Raw genomic sequence first — 13,313 nt, 5'->3', positions numbered from 1 at the left:
GAAATAATAAAAAAACTTTTCAGGTTACTGTCGAACACGGAAGCATGGTAAAAGCACACACTGAGCAGCCAAATCAAGCTCCAGTGTCTGCTCCGTTAAATAATAAGTTCACCTTTTTTTTTAAAAAAAAAAATGCATTTTTTTTTTTTTGTAGGAATGCATTGCACCAGCAATAAGCAGACTGTCAGGGTATCTGTCTGCTCGTACCTCATTCGGGCAGTCGGGTACACAATGACAGGAATCATCGATGAACTACCAGAGCTCTCAACAGCACTGTGGTAGTTCATTGAGAACTGCAAGCTGACATCTGCAAAGGATGTCAGCATTTGTGGTTGATTCATTCACAGTACTCTGTGAATGAATGACGCGGACGGGTGGCAGAAGCCCGAGCTGCTGCAGGAACATGTTACATGTGCCACCCTAAAAACAGGTGGAAAATGTAATATGTTCCCGAAGGGAAACTTATCCTTTAACCCCTTTTCTGCCAGAGCTGTTTGTAGTTTGAAAACACACATTTAAAAAAATAGTAATACATTTCCCAGTTTTTGGTAAAATATAACAGATAAGGTTGTACCGAGTAAAAAGATATCCAACGTGTCAAACCTTACATTTGCGTGCACCCATGAAATGGCAACAAACTTTGCGGCGATATGCAACATAAGTATCTCAATCAACGTTTTCATGCGTAGGCAACCCGACATGTTTTCACGTTTGTATGTGTGTAAATATGTGGGGGCGGAGGGGCCTTAATTTTTTTTTTTGGGGGGGGGGGGGGGGGATTTTATGTGCTTGGGTGTAACTTTTAATTTTTTACAATACCCTGCATGTCTCCTCTGTGCTCCACTGAATGTTATGCAGTGCAAATCACACGTCTTTTCTGGGCCAGGAACAAAATTGGGAGGACATCTGCTCTCCTTCCCTTGGGACCCACTATGCTGGCTCGAGTCCGATTCTGGTGCGGGCAAACAAAAGGGTGCTGCATTATTTTGTTGTGGATGCGGTGTGCTTTGAGCCACACATCGCTGTGTGGTTCCTGTGCGAATCACATGTAATGTGCCACAGTGTGAACCAGGGCTGAAGGTGCTATTGACATGAAATTTTCACCACATGTCGGTAACAAGCCATGCAATCCATACATACAAAGAAACAGAAACAAATTAGTTCAGAAATTAGGTTATGTGCAATAAAATGGAATGACACAGGGAAAAGTTTGAACACACTAACTGAAATGTATTTAATACTTCGTACAATATACTTTGTATTGACAGGTTCAGTACGCTTCCTGTATGGAGAAACTAGTCGCATGCATTGCTCAGGTGTGATTTTGGCCCATTCTTCCACACAAGCGGTCTTTAAATCTTAAAGGTTCCTTGGGCCTCTTTTATGAACTCTGACCTTTTTTAGTTCTTTCTATAGATTTTCTGTTGGATTCAAGTCAGGTGATTGTCTGGGCCATTCTAGCAGCTTTATTTACTTTCTTTATAACCAATTGAGAGTTTCCTTGGCTTTGTGTTTGGAATCATTGTCTTGCTGAAATGTCAACCCTCGATTCATCTTCATCATCCTGGTAGATGGCAGCAGATTTTTTTTTGTCTTGGTACATTATTTCATTCATCCTTCTTTCAGTGATATGAAGTTTGCCATTACTGTATGCTGAAAAACATCCCCACACCATGTTTCCACCTCCAAACTTCACTGTTAGTGTGTTGTGTTTGGGGTGATGTGCAGTGCCATTTGACCTTCAAACATGGTGTGTATTATGGCATCCAAAGAGTTAAATTTTGGTCTCATCTGATCAAACTATATTCTCCTAGTATTTCATAGGCTTGTCTAAATGTTGTGCAGCAAAGTTTAAACGACCTGCAACATGTTATTTTCTTCAGCAATGGAGTCTTGCATGGTAAGCGTGCATATAGGCCATGGTGGTTGAGTGCATTACTTTATTATTTTCTTTGAAACAATTGTACCTGCTAATTCCAGGTCTTTCTGAAGCTCTCCACAAGTGCTCCTTGTCTCTTGGACAACTCTTCTGATAATTCTCTTTACTCCTCTGTCAGAAATCCTGTGAGGAGCACCTGGTTGCGGCCGGTTTAAGGTGAAATTATGTTCTTTCCACTTCCGAATTATGGCCCCAACAGTGCTCACTGTAACATTCAGAAGTTTAGAAATCCTTCTGTAGTGAATGTGATCAGTATGTTTTGCAACAATAAAGGTTAGGAGGGTCTTGAGAGAGAGAGAGAGAGAGAGAGAGAGCTCTTTGCTTTTACCCATCATGAGATGTTTCTTGTGTGACACCTTGGTAATCACACCTTATTTTATAGGCCATCAGTTCAGGGACTGAACCAACTGATAATTTGCACTGACAAGGGGCAGGATTGCTTTCTAATTACTGATAGATTTCAGCTGGGTCTTGGCTTTCCATGCCTTTAGCACTTCCCTTTCTTTCTGTGTTCAATATTTTTTCCCTGTGTCACTCCATTTGATTACACATAATGTAATTTCTGAACTTATTTGCTTTGTCTTCTTTGTATGTATGGATTGCATGAGTTGTTACTGACGTGGTGAATAGCACTTTTAGCAATATATTTACCTAGAAAAATGGTGATGTGTTCAATACTTATTTTACCCGCTGTATATGCACTTGCTTTTATTTTGTCTTGTTGTCAGTGTAAATTTAACTTAACCAAGTGACTTCCGGAACATTTTACCCCCTTCATGACCAGGGCATTTTTACTATTCAGCACTGCGATACTTTAACTGGCAATTGCATGGTCATGCAAGACTGTATCCAAATGGAATTATCTGTTTTTTTTTTTTTGTTTTTTTTTATGGCTCCAGTTGCTGTCAGTCACAGCCAGTAAGCCAATGAGGAGAGGGGGGGCGGACCAAGCCACAGCTCTGTATGTGAATAGATACACAGAGTAGTGGATCGGGAGCAAACCTGCATTTGTGCCCCCATCGCAGGCTGTTTGCTCTGGGGGCACTTGGCAGGGGGGAGGAGTCGGCATTGCCAGTGGGGGATCCGAGCAGAGAAGGATCAGGGTTGTTTGTTTTTTTTGTTTTTTTTTCATTGTCTTTCATATCAATTTAATTCCGCCCAGCCTACTAGCACAGTTTCTGGGTACATTCACACTGTGTCGTGACAATGCATGTTACATGGGTTGGTGCACTGCGGAGGTGTTCATTTTGAACTCTACCCCAGCACACCTGTGCTGTTGATCAGTCTAATACACACTAAGGGATTACCACCTGCAGCAGTTGTGATTTTTGTTTTTCTAGGTCTGTTGCAGTGCGTTAGACTGCCTTTTTAAAGTGGTAGTAAACCGTGGCCGTTCAAAATAAATTAAAAAAAAAAAAAATCTCCTGCAAGGCAATGATATATGCAATGCATACTAGCACATTATAAAACCCTTGCCTTAGGTTGAACCCCTGCATTGGTGGGCTGTCACCGCTGACAGGGCTTCCATCTTCCCCCAGTCTTCCTTCCATGTTCGCTGGCTCAGGATTTTTGGTCTGAGCCGCGGTGACATCACTCCCGCTTGTGTTTAGGAGATATTCACTGAACCTACAGGTAGACCTTTTTTATAGGCTCACCAGTAGGTACAAGTTCTAAAGTGGACTTTTCCTACTACTTTAAATGAATGGGCTGCCTTTATGCAATGTAAGTTAACACATTCTGTTGTCATAAATGGCTTCTCTGGTTATCTTGTCATGTGGTTTTGGTATTGTAAGGCTGAATTAGATTTTTTCTATTTTTTTTCTAATCAGACAAACCTGCCATAGCACCTCCAGTGTTTGTGTTTCAAAAAGACAAAGCCCAAAAGGTAAGAAAATTAAATATCTACAATTGTGTATTATAGGTTGTATGTTAATTTGGCAAGATTTAGCACTGCTTTCTGTGTGGGGAAATTTCAGTCGCATGCTAGCTTCTTGCATCTCTGCCACCTTATTTCAGTTTTATTTTGGTAATGAAAGACCTTCAATGTGTTTGTTTGCTTTATGCCTATTATTATTTTGCACAGCACTTTTGATGTAGGACATTGCACTTCTGATGTAGGACATTGCACTTCTGGAAACATTGTCATAGGTCCATCACAGTTTGTGGGGTCGGTTCTTGTTTGTAGCTGATTACTGTAACATTGTGAGACCTAGTTTATATAAGCCAGGTTCAATATTTTGCAGGTTTAAAGTATTTTTGTTTTGCTAAAAATGCTTACAATCAATGTGCACTTCTGTTAAAATAATCGTGTAGAATATGAATGTGTTTCTAGCATTAAACTGTAATTTAAATTTTATGTATTCTTCTCTCCAGTCTTGGGTGAAAAAAGGCTCTATAAATGCTTTACACTTAATCTCAACCAATGGAAATGGAGTAGTTCTGAAAGTCTAGACTCTTAGTGTGGTGGAGTTATGGCCTAATGCAGGAGTCAGGGATATCTATTTCCCTGCAGTTGTGGAAAGATCTCATGACAGGTGCCAGCCTGTCAGGTTAGGGAGGAGCCCTAGTTAACCTCTCGGTGCTGGGAACTTGGTCTTCAGAGGACAACGGCTTACCAGGAACTCGAGGCAGTAGGCTGCCTCATCGTCGCTGGACACCTCGTGGACTATACGTTCCAATCCTGTCGCGGTTCACTTCCCAGGCATAGAAATCTGGTAGGCAACTTTCTGTGTCAGTATCTGGATCTGGGGAAATAGGCTCTACATCCAGAGATGTTTCAAGCCTTTTGGCGCAGATGGGGGGGGCGTTTAATTGCTGGCGTCCAGATTCAACAACAAAGTGGATAGGTTTGTCACCAGGGACCCTTAAACTGGCCATAGATGGGTAGAAATTCTAGCAGAAATTCTTAGGAAAATAATGTTCTAAGAAAGTTTTTTGTTTTTCAGTGGGTAAATTGACGTTTCTTTTTGACCACAGTGACAGAAAAATTTTCCATCTTGCTCCTTCGAATTTTCATAACTATTTTCATACATATTTTCCTAAGACTTTTCCTAAGGATGTTTGTTCTATCTATAGCCAGGTTTAGACCTGTGCAGTGGACACTCTCTAGTGACAGTGTGATCAGTTCCATCTAATCTACACATTTCCAGCTTTTCCCTCCTCTGCTCTGCATGATTAAAATGGAGGGCCTGACCATGATTCTCATTGCACCAAAGTCATCCAGGAGGATGTGGTACTTGGGTATTCTCAAACTCTTAATTCATCTTTAATGGGCCCTTCTGGATTCTCTGGACCTGTTGTGCAAAGGGCTGACCCACCATCCTGCTTCATGTTTCCTGACTTTATTGGCATGGCTGTTGAAGTGTCATGAGGGATAGGGGACTATCGGATTTGGTCATACACCCTCCACTCTTAAAAGCTGAGAAAGTCTATTATCAGACCTGGAATGATAGTATTGTGTGCTGTCGATGTAGGATGTTTCATCCATCTTGTATTTTCTACAGTCTTGTCTAGTTCAGCATTTAGCCCTGAGTACCATCAAGAGACTAGTCTGAGCCTTGCTGTTCTGTTTCAGGGACCATTGTCCTCTCATTTTTTAGTTAAACGCTAAGTTCACCTTTCATAATATGTTACACCCATATTCAGGGTTTAACATTTTACAATCAGACCGGCCCCTGCACCCCCTGATCCTCATTGTGACAGCTAGTGGGGGATCTTCTCCCCACTCGCTGTCACTAGCCCGCCTGGCCGCATCACTAATTCACAGTATTCTGTGAATGGGAAAACTAAAAGTCCCAGCAGCCTTTGCAGCTGTTGCCTTGTAGTTAGCCTTCCTGTCAGTAAGAATCTGCATGCCCATATGGGATGTACAAACAAGCAGATATACTGACAGGTCAGGGGGAGACCTGCATAGCACCAGCGGTCTGCTTATTGCAATGCTGCTTATCTAAACCCTTAAGGTTTCTTGGCTGTTGCTTGGCAACTCGAAGTTTCAGCTCCGTCCATACATTTTCTATACGATTAAGGTCTGGAGACTGGCTAGGCCACTCCATGACCTTAATGTGCTTCTCCTTAGCCACTCCTTTGTTGCCTTGGCTGTATGTGTTGGGTTGTCATGCTGCAAGCCATGCTGGACCCATCCTCAACTCATCTTCAGTTTTCTGGCTGAGAGAAGAAGGTTCTCATGCAAGATTTTACAATACATGGGCCTCGTCCCTTGGCATCTCAGTGTGGCAAAGTCGGGCTGTACCTTTAGCAGAGAAACGGCCCCAAAGCATAATGTTTCCACTTCCGTGCTTCACTGGAAGGATGGTGTTCTTAGGGTCCTAGTCAGCATTTTTCCTCCTTCAAACACGGCGAGTTGAGTTAATGCCAAAGCGCTCAATTTTGGTCTCAACTGACCACAGCACTTTCTCCCAATCCTTTTCTGAATCATTTAGATGTTCATTGGCAAACTTCAGATGGGCCTGTATGTGGGCCTTCTTGAGGAGCGGGACCTTGCAGGTGCTGCAGGATTTCAATCTGTGATGGCGTATTGTGTTACCAGTGGTTTGTTTGGTGACTGTGGTCCCAACTGCCTTGAGATCATTCACAAGCTCTTTAAGTGGGCAAACTTACAAAATCTGCAGGGATCAAAAAATTATTTTCCCTACTGTATGTGAACTGGCACTAAGACCCCGGTCGCACTTGGTGCGACTTGGCATGCGATCTGCATGCCATGCAACTTGCAAATTGCATGCCAAGTCACACCCTATTGTCTGCAGTTACAGTGGTCATACCTGTGTGGTTCCGACTTGGTCGGAGCTGCACCGATTTCTAAAGTAGTACATGCACTACTTTTGGTGCAATTTGTATAGACATCTGTGTCAGATGTCTTGCAAATCGCACCTGAAATCGCCATGTCCCCCAACTTTGAAATCGTGCAACTTCACTGTAAGTTGCATGATTTCAAAGTCGGGCTTGATGTGACTGAGTCTTAGTGTCCTTATCCTATAAAGAGCCTTTGCTAGTGTTTCACAAACGCAAGGCTGTCACAAGGCCTCCTTTCTTCCTAAGGCTCCATGCACACTAGCATTTTTTCTTTTATTTTTTATTTTTTTATTTTAAGCTCAAAGAAGCTAGATAAAAGTGCTGGTAAGTGTTTTTTAGGAGCGTTAGCATTTTTTACAAAAAAGCTAATAGCCTAAAGTAGTGTGCATGAGCACATAGGATAACACTATAGCTTCTAGCAGAAACAAAAATACTAATAACTTCTAGGAGTTTAAAAAAGCTAGTGTGCATGGAGCCTAAAATAGTTTCCTCCTTACACCTTTCTTTTCTTCTTATGTCCTGCTTCAAAACATCCCAAGAAAATTTCTCTCCACTGTCTTTGATGTGATATGCGCTGTGAGATTCTACTTCCAGGCTACAGCCTTTGTCCTTCACAAGGGTTCCCACAGGTGGCTCCCTGCTTCCTCCTCTATCATTGCTAAGTTAATTAGAAAAGCCATCATTCAAGCCTATGGTCTCAAATATTTGAGAATTATTTATTCCACTCTGCCAGATCTGTGGGTTTTTTGTGAGCTTTTCAGAATCGGCATCTGTTTCTCAGATTTGCTAGGCTACCACCTAATTTTCTGCTCGAATGTTGTAAGTTTTACCTGGCTGATGTTCATGCTTCCTCTGATGCCAGTTCTTGGCATACGGTGCAGAAAGCTGCTTTCCAAGTTTTGACGGGAGTGTCTTGACCTGTTTTATTTGGGCCTGTTGTTTTGACTAAAGGTTTTGTACTTAACTTTCCAAAGCAATTTCTTGAAGTACAGTACAGGAGACAGGTCCCTCCCCTCTGTTATGATCTCCCTATTGCTTGATAGCTGGCAGAGTTATATTTTGTTGTGTATTCACGCATAGGTGAGTTGTTTTCTTTCCAGGAGCATGGCTTCTTGGTAGTAACTATTCCACTTCTATACCACGGCTTCTTTGGACTGTAGATGATTTACCAAGGTTTCAGTGGCGTCTTTCAATTTTGAGCCAATAGTGATGTTGGACATTTTTCCAATTTCCAAGGGAAGTAATTTTGAGGTAGTGTTTGCTACACACTTTCTTTCCCTGACCATTGCATTTCCAGACCTAATTGTTGTCTGTTTGTGCCACTACAGAAGCTTGCACAAGACATCTGTAAACTCCAGCCTGCTCTGGGATTTCTGCTTGTGAGAGATCTTGATGATGCAGGATGACTTTTTTTTTTTTTATTATTCTGCTTTTAACATATGCATTTTCATTGAAATATATATATATACAGTTGTGTTCAAAATAATAGCAGTGTGTTGAAAAAAGTGAATAAAGCTCAAAATCCTTCTAATAGCTTTTATTTCCATACACACAAATGCATTGGGAACACTACACATTCTATTCCAAATCAAAACATGAAGAAAAATATATCAAATTTGTGTTGTTCCTCTAAAAAAAAATTGAAGAAAAGTGAATATTAGACTGTTCAAAAAAAATAGCAGTGTTTGTATTCTTTACAAACTCAAACATTCATTATATAAACTGAAAAATGTTTGAAGATTTTGCTTTCCTTTGAATCACTTAATGAATATTTAGTTGTATAAGCACTGTTTCTGAGAACTGCCGTACATCTGTGTTGCATGGAGTCAACCAACTTCTGGCACCTGTGAACAGGTATTCCAGCCCAGGATGATTGGACTACATTCCACAGTTCTTCTCTATTTCTTGGTTTTGCCTCAGAAACTGCATTTTTTTATGTCACCCCACAAGTTTTCTATTGGATTAAGGTCCGGGGATTGGGCTGGCCACTCCATAACGTCAATCTTGTTGATCTGGAACCAAGATGTTGCACGTTTACTGGTGTGTTTGGGGTCGTTGTCTTGTTGGAACACCCATTTCAAGGGCATTTCCTCTTCAGCATAAGGCAGCATGACCTCTTCAAGTATTCTGATGTATTCAAACTGATCCATGATCCCTGGTATGCGATAAATAGGCCCAACACCGTGGTATGAGAAACATCCCCATATCATGATGCTTGCGCAACCATGCTTCACTGTCTTCACAGTGTACTGTGGCTTGAATTCAGTGTTTGGGGATCGTCTGACAAACTGTCTCCGGCCACTAGACCCAAAAAGAACAATCTTACTTTCATCAGTCCACAAAATGTTGCGCCATTTCTCTTTAGGCCAGTCAATGTGCTCTTTGGCAAATTGTAACCTTTTCAGCACATCTTTTTTTCAACAGTGGGACTTTGAGGGGGCTTCTTGCAGATAGCTTGGCTTCACATAGGCGTCTTCTAATTGTAACAGTACTCACAGGTAACTTTAGACCTTCTTTGATCTTCCTGGAGATGATTGTTGGCTGAGTCCTTGCCATTTTGGCTATTCTTCTATCCATTCGATTGGTAGTTTTTCAATTTCTTCCACGTCTTTCAGGTTTGGGTTGCCATTTTAAAGCATTTGCGATCATTTTTAGCTGAGCAGCCTATCATTTTCTGCACTTCTTTATATGTTTTCCCCTCTCCAATCAACTTTTTAATCAAGGTACGCTGTTCTTCTGAACAATGTCTGGAACGACCCATTTTCCTCAGAATTTCAGAGAGAAATGCACTGTAACCAGCATGTACAACATTTGCTGCCTTCCTTCCTTTAATAAGGGCAATAATTGCCACCTGTTTTTCAAAGAATGAATGACCTCACTAATAGAACTCCACACTTCTATTATTTTGAACATGCCCCTTTCAATTAGTGAATCAATTACACAGCATCAGCAGCATGCATGTCATGACTGTTGGGTCTGTTGGATTTCTATTACTCTACTACACCTGCTAGTAAATTATTTGCCATGTGGAAATATCATTTCTACCAAAAACAGTGATTGACCAGGTTAGTGATGTCTGACTGCTATTATTTTGAACACAACTGTGTATATGTGTGTGTGTGTGTGTGTGTGTGTGTGTGTGTGTGTGTGTGTGTGTGTGTGTGTGTATAGATATATATATACACACATACAGTCAGGTCCATAAATATTGGGACATCGACACAATTCTAAAATTTATGGCTCTATACACCACCACAATGGATTTGAAATGAAAAACGAACAAGATGTTCTTTAACTGCAGACTGTCAGCTTTAATTTGAGGGTATTTACATCTAAATCAGGTGAACGGTGTAGGAATTACAATAGTTTGCATATGTGCCTCCCACTTGTTAAGGGACCAAAAGTAATGGGACAGAATAATCATAAATCAAACTTTCACTTTTTAAAACTTGGTTGCAAATCCTTTGCAGTCAATTACAGCCTGAAGTCTGGAACGCATAGACATCACCAGACGCTGGGTTTCATCCCTGGTGATGCTCTGCCAGGCCTCTACTGCAACTGTCTTCAGTTCCTGCTTGTTCTTGGGGCATTTTCCCTTCAGTTTTGTCTTCAGCAAGTGAAATGCATGCTCAATCGGATTCAGGTCAGGTGATTGACTTGGCCATTGCATAACATTCCTCTTCTTTCCCTTAAACTCTTTGGTTGCTTTTGCAGTATGCTTTGGGTCATTGTCCATCTGCACTGTGAAGCTGCGTCCAATGAGTTCTGAAGCATATGGCTGAATATGAGCAGATAATATTGCCCGAAACACTTCAGAATTCATCCTGCTGCTTTTGTCAGCAATCACATCATCAATAAATACAAGAGAACCAGTTCCATTGGCAGCCATACATGCCCACGCCATGACACTACCACCACCATGCTTCACTGATGAGGTGGTGTGCTTAGGATCATGAGCAGTTCCTTTCCTTCTCCATACTCTTCTCTTCCCATCACTCTGGTACAAATTGATCTTGGTCTCATCTGTCCATAGGATGTTGTTCCAGAACTGTGAAGGCTTTTTTAGATGTCGTTTGGCAAACTCTAATCTGGCCTTCCTGTTTTTGAGGCTCACCAATGGTTTACATCTTGTGGGGAACCCTCTGTATTCACTCTGGTGAAGTCTTCTCTTGATTGTTGACTTTGACACACATACACCTACCTCCTGGAGAGTGTTCTTGATCTGGCCAACTGTTGTGAAGGGTGTTTTTCTTCACCAGGGAAAGAATTCTTCGGTCATCCACCACAGTTGTTTTCTGTGGTCTTCCGGGTCTTTTGGTGTTGCTGAGCTCACCGGTGCGTTCCTTCTTTTTAAGAATGTTCCAAACAGTTGTTTTGGCCACGCCTAATGTTTTTGCTATCTCTCTGATGGGTTTGTTTTGTTTTTTCAGCCTAATGATGGCTTGCTTCACTGATAGTGACAGCTCTTTGGATCTCATCTTGAGAGTTGACAGCAACAGATTCCAAATGCAAATGGCACACTTGAACTGAACTCTGGACCTTTTAACTGCTCATTGTAATTGGGATAATGAGGGAATAACACACACCTGGCCATGGAACAGCTGAGAAGCCAATTGTCCCATTACTTTTGGTCCCTTAACAAGTGGGAGGCACATACTGTTGTAATTCCTACACCGTTCACCCAATTTGGATGTAAATACCCTCAAATTAAAGCTGACAGTCTGCAGTTAAAGCACATCTTGTTTGTTTCATTTCAAATCCATTGTGCTGGTGTATAGAGCCAAAAATGTTAGAATTGTGTTGATGTCCCAATATTTATGGACCTGACTGTATATGTGTGTGTGTATGTATGTGTGTGTGTGTGTGTGTGTGTGTGTGTGTGTGTGTGTGTGTATATATATATATAATGTGTATATATATAATATATGTGTATGCTTAACCCCTTCACACCTCCTCCTGGTGGCCCATTAAGTGGCCTTTAATGCCCAGGAGGCAGCCCAGCTTCTCTAGTGTATGACTACTGTGTGATTTGGCTCTCGTATGATTGGGAACCTGTCGCTCTGGCTTTCCGTCAGAAGCTTTGTTTTGAGAACGGTTGGTGACAAGTGTGCAATAAGCATGCTATCAGCACCCCACCTCAGGCCACTGTAGATGCATATAGGCAGCTGAGCGATAAAGCCTACCTAATACATTATATGCATTAAGCAGTCAGTAAGAAGATAAGCACTGGGCTTTGAGCTCAATTAGAAACCGAAAGTGTTCTCTTACTGTTTTTAGGGGCATTCAAATATTTTATTGTAATTCTTCATGGTTTACAAAACATTGATGCTATTTTTTTAATACATCAATGCATATGAAGAAAACATCCATATGACATATTTTTGTCTTGGTATAATTGAAGTTTTTGTAAAGAAATGTAGTTTGAAGTAAAAATGTACAACTGTTTGCATCATCTTCAATAATCTTCTCTCTGCTGTCCCATTTGTAGAGGTCTGCAGAGGGATCCAGTCCAGAACAGGGTGACGGTAAGACTAGATGGCTTCTTGCTCAAAGTGTTAAGGCTGCTAACATTTTAGGTTCTACTACATAAGAAATTTCAATCATTACACTGACTTCTCTGCTTTTAGATTCTGATAAAGAGGATGGAAGTTATTGCCCCCCACCGAAAAGAGAACGTACCTCATCCTTTTCACAGTTTCCGCCTTCTCAATCAGGTACAATTTTTATTGTTTAATTGAATGGTGGTAAGAAACTTATCACCATGTTGTATGAATGTAAAACCTTTTTTTGGAAGCCTGGTCCTGAAACAGGATTGTCCAGTTGTGAAGTTTAAAGTGTAAGTAAATCCAAAATGTATTTTTCAGTGTGTTTAGCATCAAGCCTTTCCTTGTGTTTAGCATCAAGCCTTTCCTTTAAAGCATATCTATATGGTTAAAATGCAAAATTGTATATATTTATTTCCACATTGTATTACAACTATTTCTAGCCTACACCTTTTTAATCTGAATTATCTTGAAGACTGTAAATATTCTTTGTGAAAAGTTTGCATACATTTACTTCCTTGACTTCTGTGACACCTTCTCACTATGTCCTATGAGCAGACATTGATGTGGCACACATTTCACAGAGCCTGCCTTCTGAACTACAGAGGTGCTGAGAGAAGCAATTTTGGGTGGTGGTGTTAGTACAGAAATCTCAGTTTTCAGACAGCAATGTACCATGGAAAATGCAGTCCTTAGAAATGGAACGTAAACAGCAGAGAAGCTGCAAAATATGCAGGCAATCCATGAAGCTGTCAAAAGAGATGGCCAGCAGACAGGAAGCTCTCGCTACATGTAATAAAAAAAAAAAAAAACTTCTTTCAAGTAAACTTATTTGACAAAAATAACTGTTTGTTTTGCTGATGTTATAAAATTAAAGTGTGTGGTGTTCCTTTAACCCCTTCGCTGCCAAATCTGTACAGCATATGGACCTGCAGGACTGCTTCCAGCTGGCTTTCTTACTTTAGCTGTAAGCTCGTGGTCACTTCACTGACCATGAATTTCTAGCAAAAATGTTTCACAGA

General features: G+C 41.0%; 1 protein-coding gene across 2 annotated transcripts in view; it reads left to right on the top strand.

The window, feature by feature from the left end:
- Positions 1-13,313, top strand: part of RANBP3 (RAN binding protein 3) — a 101,880-nt gene that overhangs the window by 38,023 nt on the left and 50,544 nt on the right. For both annotated transcript variants that reach the window (XM_089675763.1, XM_089675772.1), the window contains exons 2-4: positions 3,769-3,824; positions 12,237-12,273; positions 12,376-12,462. In XM_089675763.1, coding sequence (XP_089531889.1) covers positions 3,769-3,824; positions 12,237-12,273; positions 12,376-12,462 — 180 coding nt within the window. The remainder of the gene's footprint in view (positions 1-3,768; positions 3,825-12,236; positions 12,274-12,375; positions 12,463-13,313) is intronic.

The sequence above is a fragment of the Staurois parvus genome, unplaced genomic scaffold (genome assembly GCF_062004578.1).
Source record: "Staurois parvus isolate SC_StPar_1 unplaced genomic scaffold, SC_StPar_1.0 ptg000013l, whole genome shotgun sequence".
Classification (NCBI taxonomy): Eukaryota; Metazoa; Chordata; class Amphibia; order Anura; family Ranidae; genus Staurois; species Staurois parvus.
Note: the sequence above shows the minus strand (reverse complement) of the source record. Positions and strands in the feature narration are given on the sequence as shown.